At 43.8% G+C, this 22,999-nt stretch overlaps 1 protein-coding gene across 1 annotated transcript in view; it reads left to right on the top strand.

Moving 5' to 3' along the window:
* Positions 1-22,999, top strand: part of opn5 (opsin 5) — a 68,371-nt gene that overhangs the window by 41,355 nt on the left and 4,017 nt on the right. The window contains exon 3 of the mRNA XM_080491007.1: positions 9,845-9,964. Coding sequence (XP_080347133.1) covers positions 9,845-9,964 — 120 coding nt within the window. The remainder of the gene's footprint in view (positions 1-9,844; positions 9,965-22,999) is intronic.

The following is a 22,999-nucleotide window of genomic DNA, read 5'->3' as shown; positions in this document are numbered from 1 at the left end:
GCATACAAATTATCTATCTGCAACAAAAATGAATGAACAATAGCTTAGAGACAATTCAAGTTGTGATTAGGTTAACTGGGTAACAGATCAATCAATAATAGTGCGGGTAATTAACCACAGAAAATGCGATGAAACACTTAAAATTATTTAAAAGCAATGCGGGTTATTCCCGTGGAAAACCTGCATTCATTCGCCAACGCCTCCTAGGTGTGTTAAATTACCCAAAGCGTTAAAATCATTGAAATTGATTTAAACCATTCAAACTATTAATCAATTGAATATTACCGTTACTTAATCAAAGTCGGGGCACCAGCTGAAGTTAGGGTCTTAAACGAAACATCAGTCTTAAAAAAGAAAGTTCAATTAAAATGTTTAAATTATTATTTCTGATTGAAATGATAATCGCAATTTAACTGAAGCAGGAAAGGAAGGCTGTAAATCCGAGCACTGACTGTTACAACCAGCAGTTGTCGCTGAAAAGCACACAAAAACCACCAAGAATCGTTCAATTCAACTATTAAGTGTTTATTAACAAACGTCTATTCCTAAATCATCAATCTATGAATCACATCTAATCAATAAACATCAAGCAAGATCTCATAAAACAACACAATACAAAACAAAGCCAGCTAATAAAGTGTGTGTGTGTGTGTGTGAGTGTGTGTGTGTGTGTGTGTGTGTGTTCGAGTGTGGGGGAGCGATGTGTGTGAGTGGGTGTGTGTGTGTTCGAGTGTGGGGAGCGATGTGTGTGTGTGTGTGTGCGGGTTTGTGGAGCGAAAGGGGCGTGACTTGGTGAGAGGGTAATGACCACGAACGTCCACCAGAGGGAGGTAGACGTCGGCGGTCCGGTGTAATCACCCGATCTGGCCACTAGGTGCGCGTCGGCGCGCGGGGCAGTTGTGATGACTTAATGCAACCACCAGATGGCGGTACGAGCGGTTGCAATTACCCACGCGACTACCAGAGGGCGCCAAACGGCTCGGCGACCCGGCGAGGAAATCGATGTGATTACCCACCCGGTCACCAGAGGCGCTCGGCGTGCTCTGCCTGGGATAGCGTGACGTCACTGAGCTCCGCACGGGCCGTAGCCGTCGGGAGCGCGCCGGATTCCTTGTGGCCGAGAAATCCGAGCCGCAGTGAACTACACACGGTCCCAGGGACGCACTGAAAGGAGGCGCTTGGAGGCAGCGGCGGCCGTACCGTGCGCTGGTTAGTGAACAGGGAAACAGAGGAGAAGAGGAGAGAGAGAGAGGAGAGAGGAGGGGGTGTCTGACTGTGTACACTGACGCGACCGCCTCAGCTTACACGTACAGAGTCCAAAAACGGCTGTTCAGGCAGATATGGACTCTGGGAGCAGAAGCGTGAGCTGAGGATGAGGAGGCTCGCGCGTGCGTGCGATGATTCGCGTGGATGGCCGTCCACGCGTAGACACAAAAGTACTCAGAAACAGGGATCGGCGTCCCAAAGTTACAAGTACCAACAATAAACACACAGCAATAATAATATCACGTTATTCTAATTCCTGCCCAGACTCTAAGCCTTACTTGGTTGGACGAGGGGGAAACGTGCTTCCGTGGCCAGGTGAAATCCGTCGATTTGTGGCCGCGGGCGGTTCTTTGGCGTCCCAGAAAATAGAGACCTGACGTGGACTACGGAGGGGAAACCCGTAGTGTGATCCGAGGGGCGATCAGCAGCTTCTTGCGATGAGGGGGGGAGTGAAGAAGCGATGCTCAGGTCGGTCTGCAGACGAGCGTGCGGTTGCAGCGCGCGCTCGGGGTCCGGAGGATGCAAACAAAAAAAGGAAGAAAAAAAAGAAGGGGAAACCAAAAATAAAGGGAATTCCCGCTTTTCTTGAGCTCGTCCAGCGAGGTGAAGAAAATTCAGGCCCGGTCCAGGTGCGTTAACACGAGGCGCTTTGTCTCCTTACGAAAAGGTGCGTCTGGGTTGACGCGATTTCGTTTTGGAAGAGGCTGGATCTCTTCCCGGGCCTGAATTTATACCGTTATGATGTCTTCCGGGTTCCCCGCGGCGTTGGCCGTGGTTCAGCCAATCCACGCGGGGTTGGCTTGCGCGTCACCGGGCCGGTGACCCGGTGATGACGGGATTTTGGGTCCCCCTGCCGTCGAGCTGCAGTGCCGCAGCTAGAGGAGGGGGGACCCGGGGGCCCCCCAGGGGGGGGTCATGTGATCAATGGCGAATTTTCCAGGGTTGAGCACATGGTTTCTTTGTTCTCAAAGAAACGTGGCTCACCCCCCTCCTCGCCCCCCCCCCCTTCCTCATGAGGGTGAGTGAACAAAGGATTTTGGCTCCAACAGGGGATACAGGCGCCTCACACTTCCCCGCGCATCGAAGAACAACACTCTGGTCTTCTCGACACGTCCGCTGAATTAAACCTCGTTCCACCTCTTCGCCGCGTTGAGCGCCGAATGACAAGAGTCTGAATGTCAGAAGTCATGAAACCCGACCACTGCCCCGCCCGGACGTACCGTCATTATGTGCATGCGTTTGTGTGCATGTTTGTATGTGTGTGTCCGCATGTGTGTGTGTGTGCGTGTGTGGGTGCACATGTCTGTGCGTGTGTAGTTAGGATCCCTAAGTCTGACTGGCTATTCAAACATAGGAGTGTGTGTCTGCCAATATATGAGTGTGTGATATCATGGCAGTTGGATTGTGATGTGGAGGTTTTAATGTGGTGAAAACAGTGGAAATGTTTGTGATTAAAACAAGGGAGGGGGTGTAGGAATAGAAAAGAAAAGTGAGAAACCAAAAACAGAAAAAGAACCAATTCAAACCCAGAGGGGACATTTAGCGGTGACGTAACGAGTGTTTTTTTTTTTTTTTTTTTCCCTTTTTAATATCCCAGCGCTGACAGTGCAAGTCCAAGATAAGTATTACTATAACAATATTGCAAACATCGTGTACATTAATGATGTAATATTTATTAGCTTTGCGTTAATATACGTTGTTCATGATGTTAACTAATGTTGCTGTTAAATACTTACCTGGACCTGAGTACACCTGTGATGTGTGTGTGTGTTAGAGTGGTTATACTCAGCTTGTGAGGACCATCAGTAGAGCCAGGGGGGGACGGCGGGGTCCCGGAACAGCTGGCCGTTGACATAGAGCCTGTCCACAGTGAGGATGGTTCGGGATCCCTCAGCGATGAACTTCCTTCTTAATGGAAAAAGCAGGCGGCGGCGGCGGTCCAGGATCTCCTTCGGGAACTGGTCGTTGACACTGAAGTCCGTCCCTCGCAGTTCCCTGCCGCGGCTCTTCACGTGCTCTTTCTGTTTAAAATGTTCAAACTTGGCGACGATGGGCCGCGGGCGCTGGTTGTCCTGTCGTCTTGCTCCCAAGCGGTGGACGCGGGCGAAGGTGATCTTACTCATGGTGTCGGCGGGCAGCTTCAGGCTCACCTGCATGAAGTCCCGCAGTGATGTCTCGGCGTCCTCCTCCGCCCGCTCGGGCAGTCCTTTGCTCAGTTACTTCACCTCGTCCTGTAGTCCCTGGTTCTAAAAGGTCAGTTCCACCACCTGCTATTTACTGAACTCCAGCAAGTCCTAGAGAGCCTGAAACTCGCGGTGAAGCACCTCGACCAGATCGAATCGGGCATCGAAGCTGGACAGCTTGGTGTTGATGCTGTCGAGGATGTCCTCGAACTGTTTGGACGGCGAGGAACTCATGGGTGGTGATGATTCTTGACGGCTTCTTTTTGAAGATGTAGCCACTGCATTGTACTGGGTCTGGAGGCTCTCCTTCTCATTCAACACTGCAGTGTACTGAGTCTGGAGGCTCTCCTTCTCATTCAGCACTGCATTGTACTGAGTACGGAGGCTCTCCTTCTCATTTAGCACTGCATTGCACTGGATATGGAGGCTCTCCTCCTCAGACAGCAGCCTGTCCCTCTCCTCCACCACCTGCTGGAGCCTCTCCTCCATCCTCTTGTCCTCTTTTTTCAGGCTTTTCTTCTTTTTCTCGGCCTGAATTTCCTTTTCAAGAATCTTCTTGGTATCCTCTAGCCAGATGTTGTCAGCATGGATGACCTTCTTCTCAGCCAACAGGGTGTCGTACTCAGCATTGAGGGCCTCCTTTTCATTGAGCAGGGTCCTCTTCTCATCCAGCAAGATCTTGTTCTCATCCAGCAGGGTATTGTACTTGGTGTGGAGGGTCTCGTTCTCATCCATCAGGATCTCGCCTTCATCTCGCAGGCTCTCGTTCTCATGCATCAGGGTCATATTCTCATCCAGCAGGCTGTCCTTCTCATCCAGCAGGGTCACCTTATTATCCAGCAAGGTCTTGTTCTCATCCATCACTGCATTGCACTGAGTCTGGAGGCTCTCCTTCTCAGCCAGCACAGCATTGTAATGAGTCTGGAGGCTCTCCTTCTCATTTAGCACTGCATTGCACTGGATATGGAGGTTCTCCTCCTCAGACAGCAGCCTGTCCCTCTCCTCCACCACCTGCTGGAGCCTCTCCTCCATCCTCTTGTCCTGTTCTTTCTGGCTTTTCTTCTTTTTCTCGGCCTGGATTTCCTTTTCAAGAATCTTCTTGGTATCCTCTAGCCAGATGTTGTCAGCATGGATGACCTTCTTCTCAGCCAACAGGGTGTCGTACTCAGCATTGAGGGCCTCCTTTTCATTGAGCAGGGTCCTCTTCTCATCCAGCAAGATCTTGTTCTCATCCAGCAGGGTATTGTACTTGGTGTGGAGGGTCTCGTTCTCATCCATCAGGATCTCGCCTTCATCTCGCAGGCTCTCGTTCTCATGCATCAGGGTCATATTCTCATCCAGAAGGCTGTCCTTCTCATCCAGCAGGGTCACCTTATTATCCAGCAAGGTCTTGTTCTCATCCATCACTGCATTGCACTGAGTCTGGAGGCTCTCCTTCTCAGCCAGCACAGCATTGTACTGAGTCTGGAGGCTCTCCTTCTCATCCATCACTGCATTGTACTGAGTCTTGAGGCTCTCCTTCTCATCCCTCACTGCATTGTACTGAGTCTTGAGGCTCTCCTTCTCATCCGTCACTGCATTGTACTGAGTATGGAGGCTCTCCTTCTCAGCCAGCGCTGCATTGTACTGAGTCTGGAGGCTCTCCTTCTCAGCCAGCACTGCAATGTACTGAGTCTGGAGGCTCTCCTTCTCAGCCAGCACAGCATTGTAATGAGTCTGGAGGCTCTCCTTCTCATTTAGCACTGCATTGCACTGGATATGGAGGTTCTCCTCCTCAGACAGCAGCCTGTCCCTCTCCTCCACCACCTGCTGGAGCCTCTCCTCCATCCTCTTGTCCTGTTCTTTCTGGCTTTTCTTCTTTTTCTCGGCCTGGATTTCCTTTTCAAGAATCTTCTTGGTATCCTCTAGCCAGATGTTGTCAGCATGGATGACCTTCTTCTCAGCCAACAGGGTGTCGTACTCAGCATTGAGGGCCTCCTTTTCATTGAGCAGGGTCCTCTTCTCATCCAGCAAGATCTTGTTCTCATCCAGCAGGGTATTGTACTTGGTGTGGAGGGTCTCGTTCTCATCCATCAGGATCTCGCCTTCATCTCGCAGGCTCTCGTTCTCATGCATCAGGGTCATATTCTCATCCAGAAGGCTGTCCTTCTCATCCAGCAGGGTCACCTTATTATCCAGCAAGGTCTTGTTCTCATCCATCACTGCATTGCACTGAGTCTGGAGGCTCTCCTTCTCAGCCAGCACAGCATTGTACTGAGTCTGGAGGCTCTCCTTCTCATCCATCACTGCATTGTACTGAGTCTTGAGGCTCTCCTTCTCATCCCTCACTGCATTGTACTGAGTCTTGAGGCTCTCCTTCTCATCCGTCACTGCATTGTACTGAGTATGGAGGCTCTCCTTCTCAGCCAGCACTGCAATGTACTGAGTCTGGAGGCTCTCCTTCTCATCCGTCACTGCATTGTACTGAGTACGGAGGCTCTCCTTCTCATTTAGCACTGCATTGCACTGGATATGGAGGTTCTCCTCCTCAGACAGCAGCCTGTCCCTCTCCTCCACCACCTGCTGGAGCCTCTCCTCCATCCTCTTGTCCTCTTCTTTCTGGCTCTTCTTCTTTTTCTCGGCCTGAATTTCCTTTTCAAGGATCTTCTTGGTATCCTCTAGCCAGATGTTGTCAGCATGGATGACCTTCTTCTCAGCCAACAGGGTGTCATACTCGGCATGGAGGTTCCCCTTTTCATTGAGCAGGGTCCTCTTCTCATCCAGCAAGATCTTGTTCTCATCCAGCAGGGTATTGTACTTGGTGTGGAGGGTCTCGTTCTCATCCATCAGGATCTCGCCTTCATCTCGCAGGCTCTCGTTCTCATGCATCAGGGTCATATTATCATCCAGCAGGCTGTCCGTCTCATCCAGCAAGGTCTTGTTCTCATCCATCACTGCATTGTACTGAGTCTGGAGGCTCTCCTTCTCAGCCAGCACTGCAATGTACTGAGTCTGGAGGCTCTTCTTTTCATCCATCACTGCATTGTACTGAGTCTGGAGGCTCTCCTTCTCAGCCAGCGATGCAATGTACTGACTCTTGAAGCTCTCCTTCTCAGCCAGCACAGCATTGTACTGAGTCTGGAGGCTCTCCTTCTCATTTAGCACTGCATTGCACTGGATATGGAGGTTCTCCTCCTCAGACAGCAGCCTGTCTCTCTCCTTCACCACCTGCTGGAGCCTCTCCTCCATCCTCTTGTCCTCTTCTTTCTGGCTTTTCTTCTTTTTCTCAGCCTGGATTTCTATTTCAAGGATCTTCTTGGTATCCTCTAGCCAGATGTTGTCAGCGTGGATGACCTTCTTCTCAGCCAACAGGGTGTCGTACTCAGCATGGAGGTTCCCCTTTTCATTGAGCAGGGTCCTCTTCTCATCCAGCAAGATCTTGTTCTCATCCATCACTGCATTGTACTGAGTCTGGAGGCTCTCATTCTCAGCCAGCATTGCAAAGTACTGAGTCTGGAGGCTCTCCTTCTCATCCGTCACTGCATTGTACTGAGTATGGAGGCTCTCCTTCTCATTTAGCACTGCATTGCACTGGATATGGAGGTTCTCCTCCTCAGACAGCAGCCTGTCCCTCTCCTCCACCACCTGCTGGAGCCTCTCTTCTATCCTCTTGTCCTCTTCTTTCTGGCTTTTCTTCCTTTTCTCGGCCTGAATTTCCTTTTCAAGGATCTTCTTGGTATCCTCTAGCCAGATGTTGTCAGCGTGGATGACCTTCTTCTCAGCCAACATGGTGTCGTACTCAGCATGGAGGGCCCCCTTTTCATTGAGCAGGGTCCTCTTCTCATCCAGCAAGATCTCCTTCTCATCCAGCAGGGCATTGTACTGAGTCTGGAGGTTCCTGTTCTCATCCAGCAGCCAGTCTCTCTCCTCCACCACATGCTTGAGCCTCTCCTCCAGACCTCTGGGCTTCACCATCCTCTTCTCCTCTTCTTTCTGGCTTTTTATTTCATTCAGCTCTTCAAGAGCGAGCTGCGGCATTGCAGAGAGACGCTCAATTGTCTCCTGGAGTTCAGCATTGGCTTGTTGACTGCCAATGAGCTGCGCATTCAGCTGGATCACTTCTTGTTGGAAGTCCCTCTCGGTTCTTTGTGCTGACTGGCTGTCTGAGGCCTCAGTCTTCTTCTGTTTGTCTTTCTCCAACAGTCCAGCCACTATCTGGAACTTCTCCAGTGTGGACATTGCCTTCTTCAGCTCCTCTTCAATTTTCTGTAATTCCGGGCTTTTCAAAGCATTTTTCGCCTGGAATATTTGCTGACGTTTCTTCACGAGTTCATTGATATGACACTGCAGCACCGTAATCTTGCAAGCAATGCTAGGATAACGATCACAGGGAGGGCCCTGTTTAAAACCTTCTCCGTCTCTGGGATTGTGCCTTTCAACCATTTTTCAAACCTTTTTTTAAATAAAACAATCAACGTGGTGGCTACTGTGAAAACTAGTGCTTCGTCTTTGCAGGTCTACAATTGAAATGTTTGCGCTGATCCAACGTGGCCTTTTGTTTGAATACACTATGTCACCACGCTTTCATCTTGATGACTTCACATGATGTCATCACACTTTCATCAGACTTTCATCTGGATGACATCACGTAATGTCACACTTTCATCTTTGGATCAAAGCCATTAGATCAAAGTCACACCTAGTTCATAATAATAATATATTTTCTTTGTTAAAGATGCAATGACTCGGGTCCTTTGTTGAGGTGGTGGACTGTTTACAGCTCTGGCATTCTTAACATCTATGCATTGACGTGAAGGATTTTTATAAAGAAAGCATGTTTGTATGCTCTCTGATGCCCAGTTCTGTTTTAATAAATGAAAAATACTACTCAAATAAGTGTCATTTGTGTATTTGAATATGTGTTGAAGCTGGCAACAGTGCACATTTTATTCACATGCCAAATTCTTAATTCTTTGCTGAATTTCAGCATCACATCAGTAAGATATGGATGCACAGCAGATCCAGACATAATGCTGAATTAAAGCAGCCTTGAACAGGCCCTCACTCGACTCCAGCCGAGAATGTCAGTCGGCATATGTAAGTCATCTAATAAAACATGTGATGAAGTGGAGCTACGACTGAGATTAGTGTGATGAGGAATGGACTGTGATGCAACGTGTGAAATTTGAGGCAGAACGGAGCACGTTCAGGTTATTTACACTCCACTTCCTGTTTCCAGCAGGTGGTAATTGTTGTACGGCTGTGATGAGGACCAGGCTCTGATGCAACGAATCATGTTTGAGGTCAATCTGATCACGTTCAGTCTATTTACATTGCACTTCCTGTTCCATGGCGAACATGGCCAAAGCCACGCCCCCAAATGGTGTTTGAGTCATGATATAGTGACAAGAGCGAGACTGGAGAATGTTATGTGCAAGTGTGATGAATTACAAAAGAACTGGAGTCGTTTGCAAATATGCCCTAATTTCATTTTTCATTCTGGTGAAACAAGCTCTAATTACAGATGAAGATTAAACACTTCAAACCAGTTTAAATTATATTAAACACACACACACACACTAGCATCGCTAGGTAGCATCGCCACAAAAAAAAATACACCTATATACTTAAAATAAACTAGAGCTACACTCAGTAGAACTTCGGCAACGCCTCTTTTGTTTGTTGAACCAAGTTAGCTTTGCTAGCACTATAGCCTTTAGCTCAAATCGATGCTAACTAGGTAGGTCAGGTCGTTAAATCGCTGTGTGAAACACTGAGCAGGGAGCGTCTCCATGGCAACAGACTGTGATCTCCTCCATGAGGTGCCTCTCTCATGCGCTTTGCATGGCAAATTCATTTGCAATTTTTGGGGGATTTATTTGGAAATGGTGAGTCGTTAACTTCCCAAAATCTAATGGATTGGTCCTTGACTAATGATAAATAATCCCTGAAGTTTTCATGTGATTCGGATGAGGGCTTTTTGCGAAAAGTCGGTAAAATACAGTACATACAAAACAATGAATGAATAAATAAATAAATAATTACACGCAGACAAAAACATAGCCTTCTCAATCAGCTTCGTTGGTTGCCCAACTTTTGTTGGCCAGAGTAACAATATTTATCCAAGTATATACACACACACACACACATCCAGACATACATAATTATATACACATATACAGTAAAACACATAAATCTAATTGAATTCATTTTATGATCATCCTTCCATACAATTGAAAACAGAAGTTGTGTAAATCTTCAGTATGTTTCTTAACTTTATCCTTAAACACTTCTAACTGATGTTATCTACATTTTCTACGCCTGAGTGTTCAGCTCCTGTGGGCTGTAAAATCAAACCGACGATGCAGTCTGAATTTTTAATTTAAAATTTTTTATTTTTGTTTTCTTTCTTACAGGAATCATGTCTGCAACCGGGAATGGCTACGTCATTTATATGACCATCAAACGCAAGACCAAGTTGAAGCCTCCCGAGCTCATGACTGTCAATCTTGCCATCTTTGACTTTGGCATTTCAGGTACAGTTTATCAGCACTGCTGCACTTTGAATATTTTGTGACGGGTGTAAGTACGACGACTCTCATCTCAGCCAAAGATGACCAAAACATGATGAAGTAATGTTGTTTTCCGGATCACTTTAATCACCGTTAAATGCTGCAGACATCCACAATCTATAGAGGTTTTTTTGTTTGTTTTTTTCAATATGAGCAAAAGAGGTTTGGTAAAAAGATCCTATTGCTGTGTATTGTCCATTTCTGAAATGGACTTAAAGGATTTGCTGCTCGGGTGTCGGTGCCAGAAGTCGAGAGTCGGCCATGCCTTGCGGGGATTCACACAATATTAGACAGGTGGTCAGAATGCTGTTGGATATGAGCGTAAATATGAGTGTAAATCTTGTGCAAACAGTTATCAGGATTTCACTGATGTGAATTACTTTAATGGAATATGTCATTTTTAATACTATCTTCTCATCAGACCTGCGAAACTTAAGGGGCCTTTCACATTCATATAGTAAATAGTTGTTCTGCACATGCTCAGTAGAGACAATCAGAACAATGTTTACCTCCAGACTGTCATGACTCCCAGTCCATATTCTCCCAGGACATTGGTACTTTTATTTTGACAGTCACCGTAAAAACAATCCAACTTAGTCGTCTGTGTTGTCCTTTTGTTAATGTGTATAGCCCATTGTTCTCTGCTGCATGTGTGTGTGTGTGTGTGGTTCCACTGCAAAATCAACCAACAGCACCTACTAGTGGCCCAACATGAAAACTACACATTTTTCAGCATTTCTACCGTTTCTGTGTAACCAGACATTTTCAAAACGCTAAGCCGAAGACTCACCAATGAAATCTAGTTAGATTTTCACCATGAGGTGGATTACCTTTTGATTTTCCATGGTACTGCTCGTTATAGAATTAGTAATTGGCCACGTTGACCTTTATCAAGAAAAGAAAACAGCATGGCTGGGGAAATGTGGCAGCAATTAGATTAAATCAGCCCAGTAGTGTTTCTACAATGACCACAGGCATGGGGAGGAGGCCATGTTGAAGTGAAGGAAAATTCAGCCAAATAGCCAGATTAATATCGTCTTCACACTAACAGGCAGAACTCCTGTTGCACACCGATAATGCCCGCTTAAAACCAAGTGACATTGTCGCATCTTTATATTGTAATTCATTACAAATAGTTGAAAACATCCATAATGAGTCATTGAATAACGCGTTTATTTTTTTCCTTCTGCGTATCAACGTGCAGATTTGAGCAATAATTGTGCAATCAATGTTTGCAGTGTTTTTGTTATTTAACATAGGCAATAAGCGCTTGAAATGTGTGTCTGAATGCATTCGTTTTTTAATTAATATTCAGTCTCAGACTAAACTTTAGATTCATTCATTCATTGCCAATCGAATACTTCAAGATCTCACGCAGTGCAGATGTTCAGGCTGCATCAGCCTTGCAAATATCCAACAGACGGCCAAGTAGTTTGAAAGTTGCAGACATCTTGGGAATGTAAAACAGCCCTTGAAACTATAAAGAAAATTTGCATTCAAAGACAACTGTTGTAAGCTTGTCATTTTTGATATGCTTTTGTTGGGCAGGCTCCTTCAGAACGCCTCTGTATCTCAAAAATTAAAGACAGTACAAAGACGGCATTTAGCCTTCTATAGCAGATATTTATATATATATGGAAATAATGTATATATAATCTGTGTTTCAATGAACGCTGTTCAAAAGGAAAATTGACGCCTGGTGAGGTGGCCAGTCCATTGCAGGGCTAATACACAAAGTCTCTCCACCCACCTATCGACAATTTAGTGTGATCAATTACCCGCACAACCGTGCCTCCAGATTGTGGGAGGAAGCCGGATTCCTTGAAAAAATCATGCAGGCAGAATGAAGAGTATTGCCTGGACTGTAGAGTGCTTCATTAAAGCCCAGTGCTTCCCGGCGTGGACATTACTTATATAAAATAGGCAGCAATGCCACGAGTGCTCCGACAATTTCTGATGAAGTGACTCCAACGGGAAATTGCTGTACGTGCCATTTAACACTTTGGTGTCAGGGGGTCAATTTGCCGTTTTCAGCTACTTTTGCTTTTACCTCTATATTTCAACATCAATGACTTGAATGCTTGGTGTCTTTTTTTTTTTTTTTCAGCACAACCTCATCTATGTGATTCAACATATATTTACTCATTTCGACATACTGGATGAACACACTGGACCTAAAACTGCAAAAAAATAAAAATTCAATTGGAAAAAGTTTGATTTTTTTATATTGAGAGACACAAACATGTGTAATGAAACGATTTCACAACTTAAATAGCATTTTCAAGTAGTATATGTACAAACCAATGCATACAATTCTCCAAAAAACACATTTATATGCAACTGTTTACAAAGAAATACAAGATGTTCCCTGGCGTGTCTGTAAAAAACCAAACGTGCACAACCATTTAACTGTAAGTATTTACATGGTTACAGCAGCCAATACAAGAGATGTATATATATTCACATATATATTCATTTCTTGGGTGTTTATCATCATTAATGTTATTATCATAGTTGGTTCGGCCTTGAACAGGAACCAGACACATTTCACAGCAGGGGGGCAGAGACACAGACTGTCAGGGGGAGCCGTTGTAGTCTGCCCATTCCCTCATAGCAACAGCGATGCAATTTCCTGATTGGCTGATCGGGTTCCTACGTTGTTATTTACATATGTTATTATTTACATATCTTATTATAAAAATTTATTTGCTGTGATCACAGTGTCACAGAGTGTTGAGCTTTTCTAAATAACAACAAATTATCTGAATGCTTTAAAAAAAAAAAAAAAAAAGGTGGTGTTTTTATTTTGATGCGACTTCTTTAGTTATTTCATTCAATACTTATTTTCTGAGGGGTATGCAGAAACAATACAGGTCCAACCTCCCAAGATTGATTTTTTTTCGCTTTACTCTTTTTTTTACTGTTTACATGAATAAGTCATATTTATTCACACATTTATTTATCTACACATGGCCTCACTGGTTTAATTATCCCTCCCTGATGTCATCACTGGTCTCCTCTGAGGCAGACGCCTTCACCGACCTCACGTCTGTCTCCTTCACCTCCTGCCTGTGTTCTTCTCTGCCATAATCATGTGGTCAAGCAATCGCTTTGAATAAATAACACGTCTTGCTAATGTAATTCTTCTACATGAATAACATTTAGAAATGAACCACTTGGTTCCTGCAATTCCACCTGATCTTAGACCAACCTGTCTCCTGCTCCGTCTCTCTCCATCCTCACGCCTGAATATGAACTTTGTGCCAAGGTGCTTTCAGAAATACAACAGTCAAGTTCTATTATTTGTCTGTTTTATGATTCACCATCGAGTTAAAATATACATAACTGTCTGAACAACAAAATAACCACAAACAAATTTCTGTTACTGTTATATTGTACTGATCAGGACACAGTTTGAAACAAACGGAAATTGTGGTTTTACAAGCTTTAGCTAAGTTTTACTGGATTTATCAGAATGTTTATTCTTGATACGCCGACATAACTTACTTACCGTCTTTGAACCACTTTGGAAAACTTCTTCTGGAGGGGCTCCGTTATTGATCATATCATTTACACACATGCAAACACCTGTTAAATACAGGAAATGCCAACGATTTAGTGCCCCTGATACTCCACATATAGTGCCCTCCCCCCCCACGCCGCTGCACCCACACATGTGACTTCAAACACATTTGCTCCTGTGCTTTCTTAACTTCGGCTGTCAGACAACCTGGCAGCACTTCTGCTGCACCAGATGATCCACATTCCCTTCAGAACGGCCTGGGGGTGGACATCTGTCAGTTTGACTTAATAAAGTTCAGCTATGTGCTTCGAAGCAGACAGATGACTGCTGGAAGAGTTCTGATCATCCTGACAAGACCGAAGCGGCTTCCATGCGCTCAGGTTTTTGTTGGGGTTTTTTGGGGGTTATTTTCCCCCCATTATCCCTCGATAATTGGGCTTTCGGGTCAGATCTGTCGGCGTCATCGTCCCTATCAATGGAGGAAATATGTTGAAGAAATGGTAACGGCTCACCTACACACTTTAGTTTCTTTATTTGGCTAGAGACCTGGAGGTATTTGTTTTCACACAATGTTCCATCCATCCATCCATCCATTTTCTCCCGCTTATCCATTTCCGGGTCGCGGGGGTGGCAGTCTGAGCCCACGGGAAGGTGACGCCCGGCGAGGTTTCACACAATGTTAAAAAAACAAAAAAAACATTGCTGATTAAGTGCAATGAGCCTCAGAGCCAATCATCAAAACTGGAATTGCTTTGAATCGCCAAGGCATGGCCTTCCCTCTTACATGAAAGCTTTGAATTCCTCTCTCAAGTGAAAGACGGATATCTTCAGCCCTTGCTCGTGGGTTTTTCCTGAAGTACAGTAGAGCCCCAATTACTGTTTCAATTTCCTGCCAAGTGACACGCAACAGACTATACTTTAAGACACTGAAAATAGAAGAAAAGAAAAATCGCCTTTAAATCACCCTCTATGATTTTACCAAACAGTTTCTTTCATGGCGGACCGGAGGAGTGTCTCCGGCAAGTACATTTCCTCTAAAAACAAGCAGCTCTTCTGTCACTTTTTGATCTGACCGCTGATAATCTTGTGGAACACATCAGGTGAGTGCAGTCTGTGATAACAGTGCCCCTATTGCGCCAGCAGGATTTGTCGCACAGCTGGTCATAAATGTCACAGATAACTAAGTCATTCATGCCTTCCACTGTGTTTGCAGACAGGCTGGCATTAAAGATAAGGTGTTATTTTTTACAAGCTGGCAGGCAACAACATGCTTTTTATTTATTTATTTATTTTTAGGTTAAAAATCATTTTTTGGAGGTTAGCTTGGAAAATGGAAGTTGGAAATGACAGCTGTGCCTTTTAGACAACACTTTTCCTTTTCGGTGCTCGCCTTGCCAAGCATTAGTGTTGTAGTCAGGATCACCAAACCCGAGGACGAGTCAAGGCCAAGACCAGAGCAGGCCGAGACCAAAACAAGACTTTCAGGGGTGATATTATGCAAAATTCACTTTCTCATAATTTTCCAGCAGTACTAATCGTCCCCATACCTGGAATGACGCCCCAGAAGTGAAGACAGGCTGTCCTCTCTCTCCCTGGCTTGTTTCAGGGTTTAAAAAGTGTGTTGCTCCAACCAGCCAATCAGAAATCAAACCCTATATAGTGTCATCGGGGGTTTAGCCAATCACAATCAAGGTAGGCCCTCCCTTTAAAACTCCTCCCACAATTAGGCAGCTCTGCTCTGGCAGTGAATTGGAAAGTGAATTTTACATAATATGACCCATATAGGAGACTGTCAGCTTCCTTAACTGAAGCTGGTTCCACATGAGAGGAGCCTGAAAGCCGAAAGCTCTGCCTCCCATTCTACTTTTAGAAAACCTAGGAACCTCCAGCACACTCTGAGAACCAAGTGTTCTTCTGGGACTAAGAGTTCTCTAAGATACAATGGAGTCTGGTTGTTAGGAGCATTTCAGGTCAAAAACAAACTTTTCTAGCTTTAACAGGAAGCCAATAAAGAGAAGTTAATATTGGAGTGAAGTGATCTCTCCTGCGAGTTCCTGTCAGGACTCTCGCTGCAGCATTTTGAATCAGTTGATGACTAAGCAGTTATTGTCTCACCCTGATAATCGGGAGTTACAATCGTCCACTCTGGAAGGAACAAATGCACTGATTAATTTCTCAGCCACCCTCGGAGTCAACATGTTCCTGATTGTAGAACATATTACGCAGATGGAAAAAGGCAGTCCTGCAGACTTGTTGAATGAAGCCAATCTAAGCTTGAAGTTACTCTACCAGAAAAAAAAAAAATCATTGAAATATACTTCCCCCATAAAAGGTCTCACTTCTGCATGAAGAATAAACTAGTACACAAAAACACGACCATCACCACCCATATCCATTCCTTTCCAACCCGCACTTCCCCAAATCGATCACGCCAAAGTCGATTTGTTTACAAATCAACTTGAATTTGTAGCCATCAAATCCGAAGTCATCTTGGGAAACCTGCCGCAAGGGTTTCTGGGATATCAAAGATGGCGTCGCGGCTGCTCCAGTGAAAATATGAATAAACATTTGACTGATTTAGCCTGAGAATATCCAGACTTTCTCAAAAAAAATAAGAGTCTTCAAGCCACAAGAATAGTTTGAAATGTTGTAAAACGGATTGTATATCGTTTTTCCAGTGAGAAAGGAGATCCAGTGTACAAACGCAATCTTGCTTCGGGAATCTTCAGGCGTTTCGCTAAGATGTCAACACCCCTGGGTATGTTTTGTGAAACTTAAACGCTGGAAATACGTGTTTTGATGAGTTTAATGAGGGACTTCCTCACAGAAAGGTATTGACAACGTGTTAGACATGAACGACTGAAACTGGATCCCAAATGTTTTCATTTGTCCCGTGTGGATTCTGGTAGAGGAACTTTAACAAGTGCTTTTAGTGACCTACAAATGGAGCACACTGTCACTCCCTGCAGGTTCAGCCAGTGTCCATCTTGTAATTAGAGCTCTGCCATTCAGTGGAAACTGGCCTCCTCTGTCGTGTGTCAGCATTCCCGTATGATGATGGATAGTGTAATCCTAACGGGGAGGCATTATGTGTGCTGGCTGACAGTTAGGTGGTGATAGAACTGAGCCATCATTCATAAAATTAGCTCATCAATCACTCCAGAGTCACACTTTTAAAGCAAGGGGGGAAACTTCATGAATAAATCCGCCGTCAAAAAAAGATCTCATGCTTATCAGGTCGAAGTGTTGATCAACTAATGGAGGGACATAAATCATTTCAACAGGCACCTGAAGATTAGAAAAACAAAAAAAAAGCAGGTAAAGACAGAAAAGCCTCTCTGATGTAGCAAGGCTGTCAAACCACAGATGAGCTGCTGTTAAACCATGAAGATAATTTTGAATAATTTAAAAATCTTTCATCACAGAGAGATTGGACCTTAAAAAAAATAATTAATAAAGCATTTAGTAATCCACTTCCTTCAGCCAACCAGAACGGTATTAACCACCCTAAAGTGAATGTTGAATGCAAATTGAGCTGTTTTACAGATGGAAGAACACGAACACAAGCCTTGGCTCAACGCCGGCGATATTTGTGGGTCCCTGTTTATCGGAGCCATTTCTGTACAACATTATCTGAACCCAAACCAGGATGGAGTTTTTAAGAGGTTTTACTAATGTGATATCTGAGCAGACTGGAATATCAATCAGGATAGTTCATTCTCAGTCAGCTCTTCTTCTCCCCTCCTGGTGCACCTTCATGCATGTTGCATTAAGCCATTCATCAATTTATGCATTCATACAGTGACAGTGTGACAAATAGCAAATAAAATATCTAATTTATTCTCCTACCTTTTCCCACACTGACAATCTATTGTAGAATTTGTTGCACCGCAGCGACCAGGGTTTTTCTTGCCTGAACCGCATTCATTCTAATTTCTAATCTCTGTGGTTCACTGGGTTGTGAAAGTTTCTTTTTTAGTTTTTTTATCCAAAGATATTTCAGTTTTCTTTCCTGTCTTTTCTAACCACAGAAAATGGCTCGTTCGTGTTAACACTTCCTCAGGTGGCAGACGGGAATGTAAAGGTCACCCGAAGTTGTCATGAATACTTTGCAACCTGTGAAAGCTGCGGGTGGGACATTTTGTTTTCTTTATTTAAAGGTCAACGGCTCCTTTTTACCTTTATCTTAAGAATCCTCGCAAACCCAAAGGTCCTCCAGCACCGGCATTTTCATGGTTAATACAAAACCCTACGTCAAGGCTGCTTTCAGCGCGACACATCTCGTTTATAGAACAGAACCTGAGGGTCGCAGGGAACGTTCATGTTTTTAAAAGCAGGTTCAAGACCTTCCTTTTTATTAAGGCATTGAACTGATGTTCTGTTTTAACTGTCGTAGAGTTTTAGAATTTTTATTTGTCTTTAGTCTTTAGTCACAGTACAGCTCTGATGGGAGATATAACGTAATTATACACAGTATAACATGCAGTGAGTTGTGTTCAGCACCTTTTACAGACCTAAATGCACAATAAATAAATAATTAAATAAATAGATAAATGACTAAATAATAAACATAAATAAATAAATGATTAATTAAATTAATAGATCAATTTTAATAAATGAATAAAAACATATAATAAATTTTTATTAATACATTACTAAATAAATATATTCAATAAATAAATAAAATACTAAATACATATATTCAATAAATATAATTGATAAATAAATATATATACACATACACATCCTCTCTGTGCTTACCTCCAAGCAGGGGTACCGCCGCCCTGGTGGCAGCAGGGAGAACAGTCTGCAGCTGTTCGTCCAGAGCCTTTTACCTGCATCGCCTGTTGTTAGTGTGCAGGTGGGGGAGGGTCAGCGATCTGTGTCAACGAGACCTTCTCTCAACAACCTGTCATGTGTGTCAGCAAAGTGTCTTTTAAAGCGACAGTGTTTATCTGGCACTTCATGCCGAGAGGAGCGTTTGACATCGACTGTACCTCCACAAAAATAAGAAGGAAAAAGAAAATTAGTTGTCGTTTTTTTAGATTAATCAATGAGGCTTGACTGGACGATGGAAGGTTCTCCAGGCAGCACCGATGTAAAGACAAATAGATATATATATATGACTTGCATACCTATATAATTCATTTATTCTAATTATCGTACCATATTTGAACCAGGACCTTCTCCACCGTGGGATGGAACCTTCCGAAAATACTCCATCTCCGCTGCTTCATGCGTGTCACGGCCGGAGTAAATAGTTCTTCTGCACATGCTCAGTAGATGGACAACAAGAAGAAGTGTCAAGACGCCCAGTCCATAGTCTCCAGGGACGTGGGACTTTTATTTTGACAGTCACCGTAACAACAATCCAACTTGGTCGTCTGTCCACTAGAATGTCCGTGTATATTCGCCGTTGTTAATGTTTACAGCTTATTGTTTTCTGCACTATTGTGCTTGTGGCTTCATTAAAAAAAACAACCGACAGTGCCCACTTGTGGCCCAACATGCTAACTGCCTCGTTTTCAGCGTCTCTCCTTGCGGACGGACATCGTTTTCTAAACGTTGCGCTCACGGCGGGCTGGTGGACTAACGAGATGTTTCGCAATAAACTCATTTATTTATTTTGCACAATTTCACACACGTTCCCGACGGTTTAATCAGTCCTTCTCAGTTTTACTGATGCTGGAGCCTGTTTACCCGCCGGACATCAGGATTTCCAAAGAATTCCCCGCAAGCGGCTGATTTAATGACGGGTCAGCGTGGACGAAGCGGAAGGCCGCAGCCGAGGTCAGATGAATCACAGCCCGTAAATCAAAAAAAAACAAAACATTCCTAACTAAGAACGGGGCTGGAGGATCGGTGGACCCGGGACATGGCGGGCCTCAGTGAGTCGGCGGCGAATCCACATTTTCACCTTGACAGATCAGCTGCTGCAAAATGTCACAAACGCTCAGCGGCTGTCTTGCATGACGAGCCGTGACCTTATCTGTCTTCAAGCTGTATGGATTGTGGCGTGCTGGCTTGGGGCGCTCCTTTGCGGTCTGAGTCAAACGAAGAAGGAACGCGCGAACAAGGCCAGGTTATCAGCCCATGTGTTTCCCCCGCGGCTACACGCGCAGTTAGTCCTCTGCTCACAATAACTGTATTTTTTTTAAAACCGGTCCGCGGTAACAGAAGAGTTCTATTCCAAATTGGGTCAACGCGAAGAAAAACAAGCTCCGGTTGGAAAGTCAGATTGTCTGGTTGCGCTGATCTAAGAAGTCATGCTTAGATATCTCCAAAGCATCGATTGTAAACCATCGCATCTCAAAGTCACCCTTACTCGTAGCGCTGTCGTTAGTACTCCGGCGTGTTGCCTTCAGGCAGGGATTCATTTGCCTGATGCTCAGAAAGAGAGAATAGTTGTTGGTAAAGGCGGAGAGTAGGAAAGGATGGACGTAGTCCCCTGTGTGTTAATGGACTCCACATTATATCTAACAAATTGGAATCCCTACAAAGACATAGACACATCTGTCATCATCATTTAACTATCTTAAGTTAAAAATAAATAAATAAATGCCTTACATATTTTAAAACCTTGCGTAATACTTGAGGTAATCCTCAGTAATCCCTCCTGGTTGACCTGTTCTATAAGCCTTTCTCTGGGGCTTTACATCACAGCGTCTTTTAAGTCATCCTGAAAATGATTTTGGAACCTTTTTCCTGTTTTGTAAACAATTTTGTCCATTTTTGATAAGTAATGTCTGGTAAGTGTGAAGAAGAGTGAATGTGATTTATTAATGAAGCTGACGTTTAACCTTATCTTATCCACAAGTGCCTCCTGAAGAGACTCTCTGGATCAGCAGAAGCCGAACACATTATCTTTATGAATGTTATCCATTATCAAAATGAGTTTTTGCCCCACATGACCTGGGGATTACGAGGTTATTGAAGAGGTCAAGGGTAAGCAGTCTTGACATCTGCTGGAGAGATTAGCATCCAAGCTTTGACGTGAATATTCATTTTCTCCAAAGTACTCTCACTTCTGGAAGCTCAATACTTTTCAATCAACCCATCTTCACGAGTGTGAGCTTCCCTGAAGCCTTGAAGGATCGTCTTTTTTTTATTCTTTAAATCTACATTCCTCATTCTCCTTCATCTTAAACTGCCCGACTCTTCCCGTGTCCACCAATAACAAAGAGTCCAATACCGTGTCGTCATTTTCAGAGCAAATTACAATTTTTCCATCTGCTGTCAATAGATTTCATTCATATAATTCACTTCAGCTGTTGATCACCTTCGCTCAGTCACACATACACTCGTACGCCAACATGCAAGGTTTCTGAACCTCCATTTGGAGCAATTAGATTTTGGTAATGGTCCAAAATAGTACTCTCATCTCAAGGTGTGGTTCGGATGGTCGGTCTGATAAACAAACCTGGTTCCAAAGCCAGAGGCGAAGCTGAGCACAAACATATTTGTTCTGCGTCTGACATCCAATTTGCTGTAAACGAAGTTCAGTTCAGACTTTATTCTTTCGTGATTCATTTGTAGCTTCCAAGTGACCGTCTACATTCATGCTCTGTCAAGGGAACAAGTCAGCGTGGGGACGTAGGGAGATGTCCGAAGAGCAAGATAAAGATAAGATAAAGCACATAACATGAAAACATGAGAAAAACAGGGAGAACAGCAACAAATAGGACAAGAAACAAATTGTGTTTTCTAGCAGAGAGAATGAAGGACTTTGAGAAGCGTTTACTTTTACTTTTGGGGGGGGGCGTCTGCCTGAAGGCGTCCGAGAGGAAATTCCTTTATCGATAAAGTTTAAGCATAAAAGAGCCTTTTGTTCACTTCAGCAGACGCACGCACACACACACACACACAAGTTCCACCTTGGGGGTTGTCGTGTCGTTTTACTTGAGAATGTTGTGTACTGGTAAAGTTCTCCATACAGTCTGAGCAAACAGCAGATTAAGGCGAAAACGTCCCAGGTGGTCCTGAACTGAATCTAAACTTACTTTTTTTTATTAAATGTGAAAAGGTTCTAAGCCTCATCTCAAAAACAGGGAATGTGTTTTTCGGTTGGAACACTACTCTTTGCTCTCGGTGTAAATTTCAAGCAGATTAACAGTGTAATTATGTTCAGTATTTTTTATTTTTTTATTTATTTTATTTTGGAAGCGTATTTGGCAGCGCTTCATCTTCTGCTTTGCATTTTACGCGGGAGTCCAGTCAAAAACCGGTCCATTATGCTTGCAGTGTCCAAGCATTCATTTAAAAAAAAAAAAAAAAAGTATTTATTTTTTATTTGTCATTCAAAAGTAATCATTGAAAAAAGAAAAAACACTCCCCCATCAGTCTCTTATTTTGTTAATGTCCAACTTTGCAAATATTCACAGTTTTACATGCATTTTTGTGCATTTTATGTACAGTATTTACAATATACAAATACAAAACCATATACATGTACACCCCCCCCGCCCCTTCCCCTCTAGGGTAACCACAGCTCTACAAGGAACCTCTCCCAATTCCACGTTCTACTTTTCAAAACTCCGGTAACCTTCAGTATCCAGCGCTGTGAGAACCAAGCGGGTCACTAAGATCTCCTTATGATATGATTTAGCATTTTTGTTCAGACCTGTAAAAATCATTTTAAACTCGCTCATTCCAAGAAAGCTCATCGTGTTGGAGAATTGGCCTCGAGAGGTTTTCATGTTTATCTTTTTATTTCTCTCTCTCTTTGCCCCTGGAGGCGTTGGCGTGCCACCCAGCTCCTGGCTGCTCCAACTGGTGACGGAGGCCAACATCAGACACACACAGATGGAGGAGTCACAGTGGAGCTTTGTACTTTCTCCTCAATCCCTGTTTAGAATGGGGATTTCCAGTATAAAAGCCAAGGCTCACACTGGTGTTGTAAAAAAAAAAAATAAAAAAAAAAATAAAAAGATACAAGCTCCCTCACATCCGCAATTAAAGAGATCAAGGCTTTTCTCTGTCGTGCAGTTCATCTCACAAGAATGACACAGCGGTCACATGCGTTCTTGCTTCTTATTCTAGGAATCTGAAATTCCGAGAAACAAAAAATAAATTAAATAAATAGAACAATAGAGTGGGGATGTATGAAGACAGAAGAAAAAATAAAATAAAATAAAGTAATGATAATGATAAAACATAATATAAAAAACAATAAAATAAATAAATAAGAGGCTTTTATCATCAGTACCATACCGCGATGAGGGTTTTTTTTTTTGTCGTCGTAATACAACTCGTGAGGTTTAACTTGTAGATCCTGGAGGTCAACGGCCTGTAGCTTTAACTCGGATTGCTCCTGCCTGATGTTACCGCTGCAATCAAACTGATTGAGTGTGTGTGACCGACGTGTGCAGTTTGATGAGGAAAAAGGAGACCTTGACCTAGAAACCTCAGTTTCACCTCCATGCAGAGCCGAAGTGTTTAGAAGTGTCATAAATGTTGTAAAAAAGAACAGAAAAGAG

The sequence above is a fragment of the Lipophrys pholis genome (assembly GCF_963383615.2).
Source record: "Lipophrys pholis genome assembly, chromosome: 21".
NCBI lineage: Eukaryota > Metazoa > Chordata > Actinopteri > Blenniiformes > Blenniidae > Lipophrys > Lipophrys pholis.
Note: the sequence above shows the minus strand (reverse complement) of the source record. Positions and strands in the feature narration are given on the sequence as shown.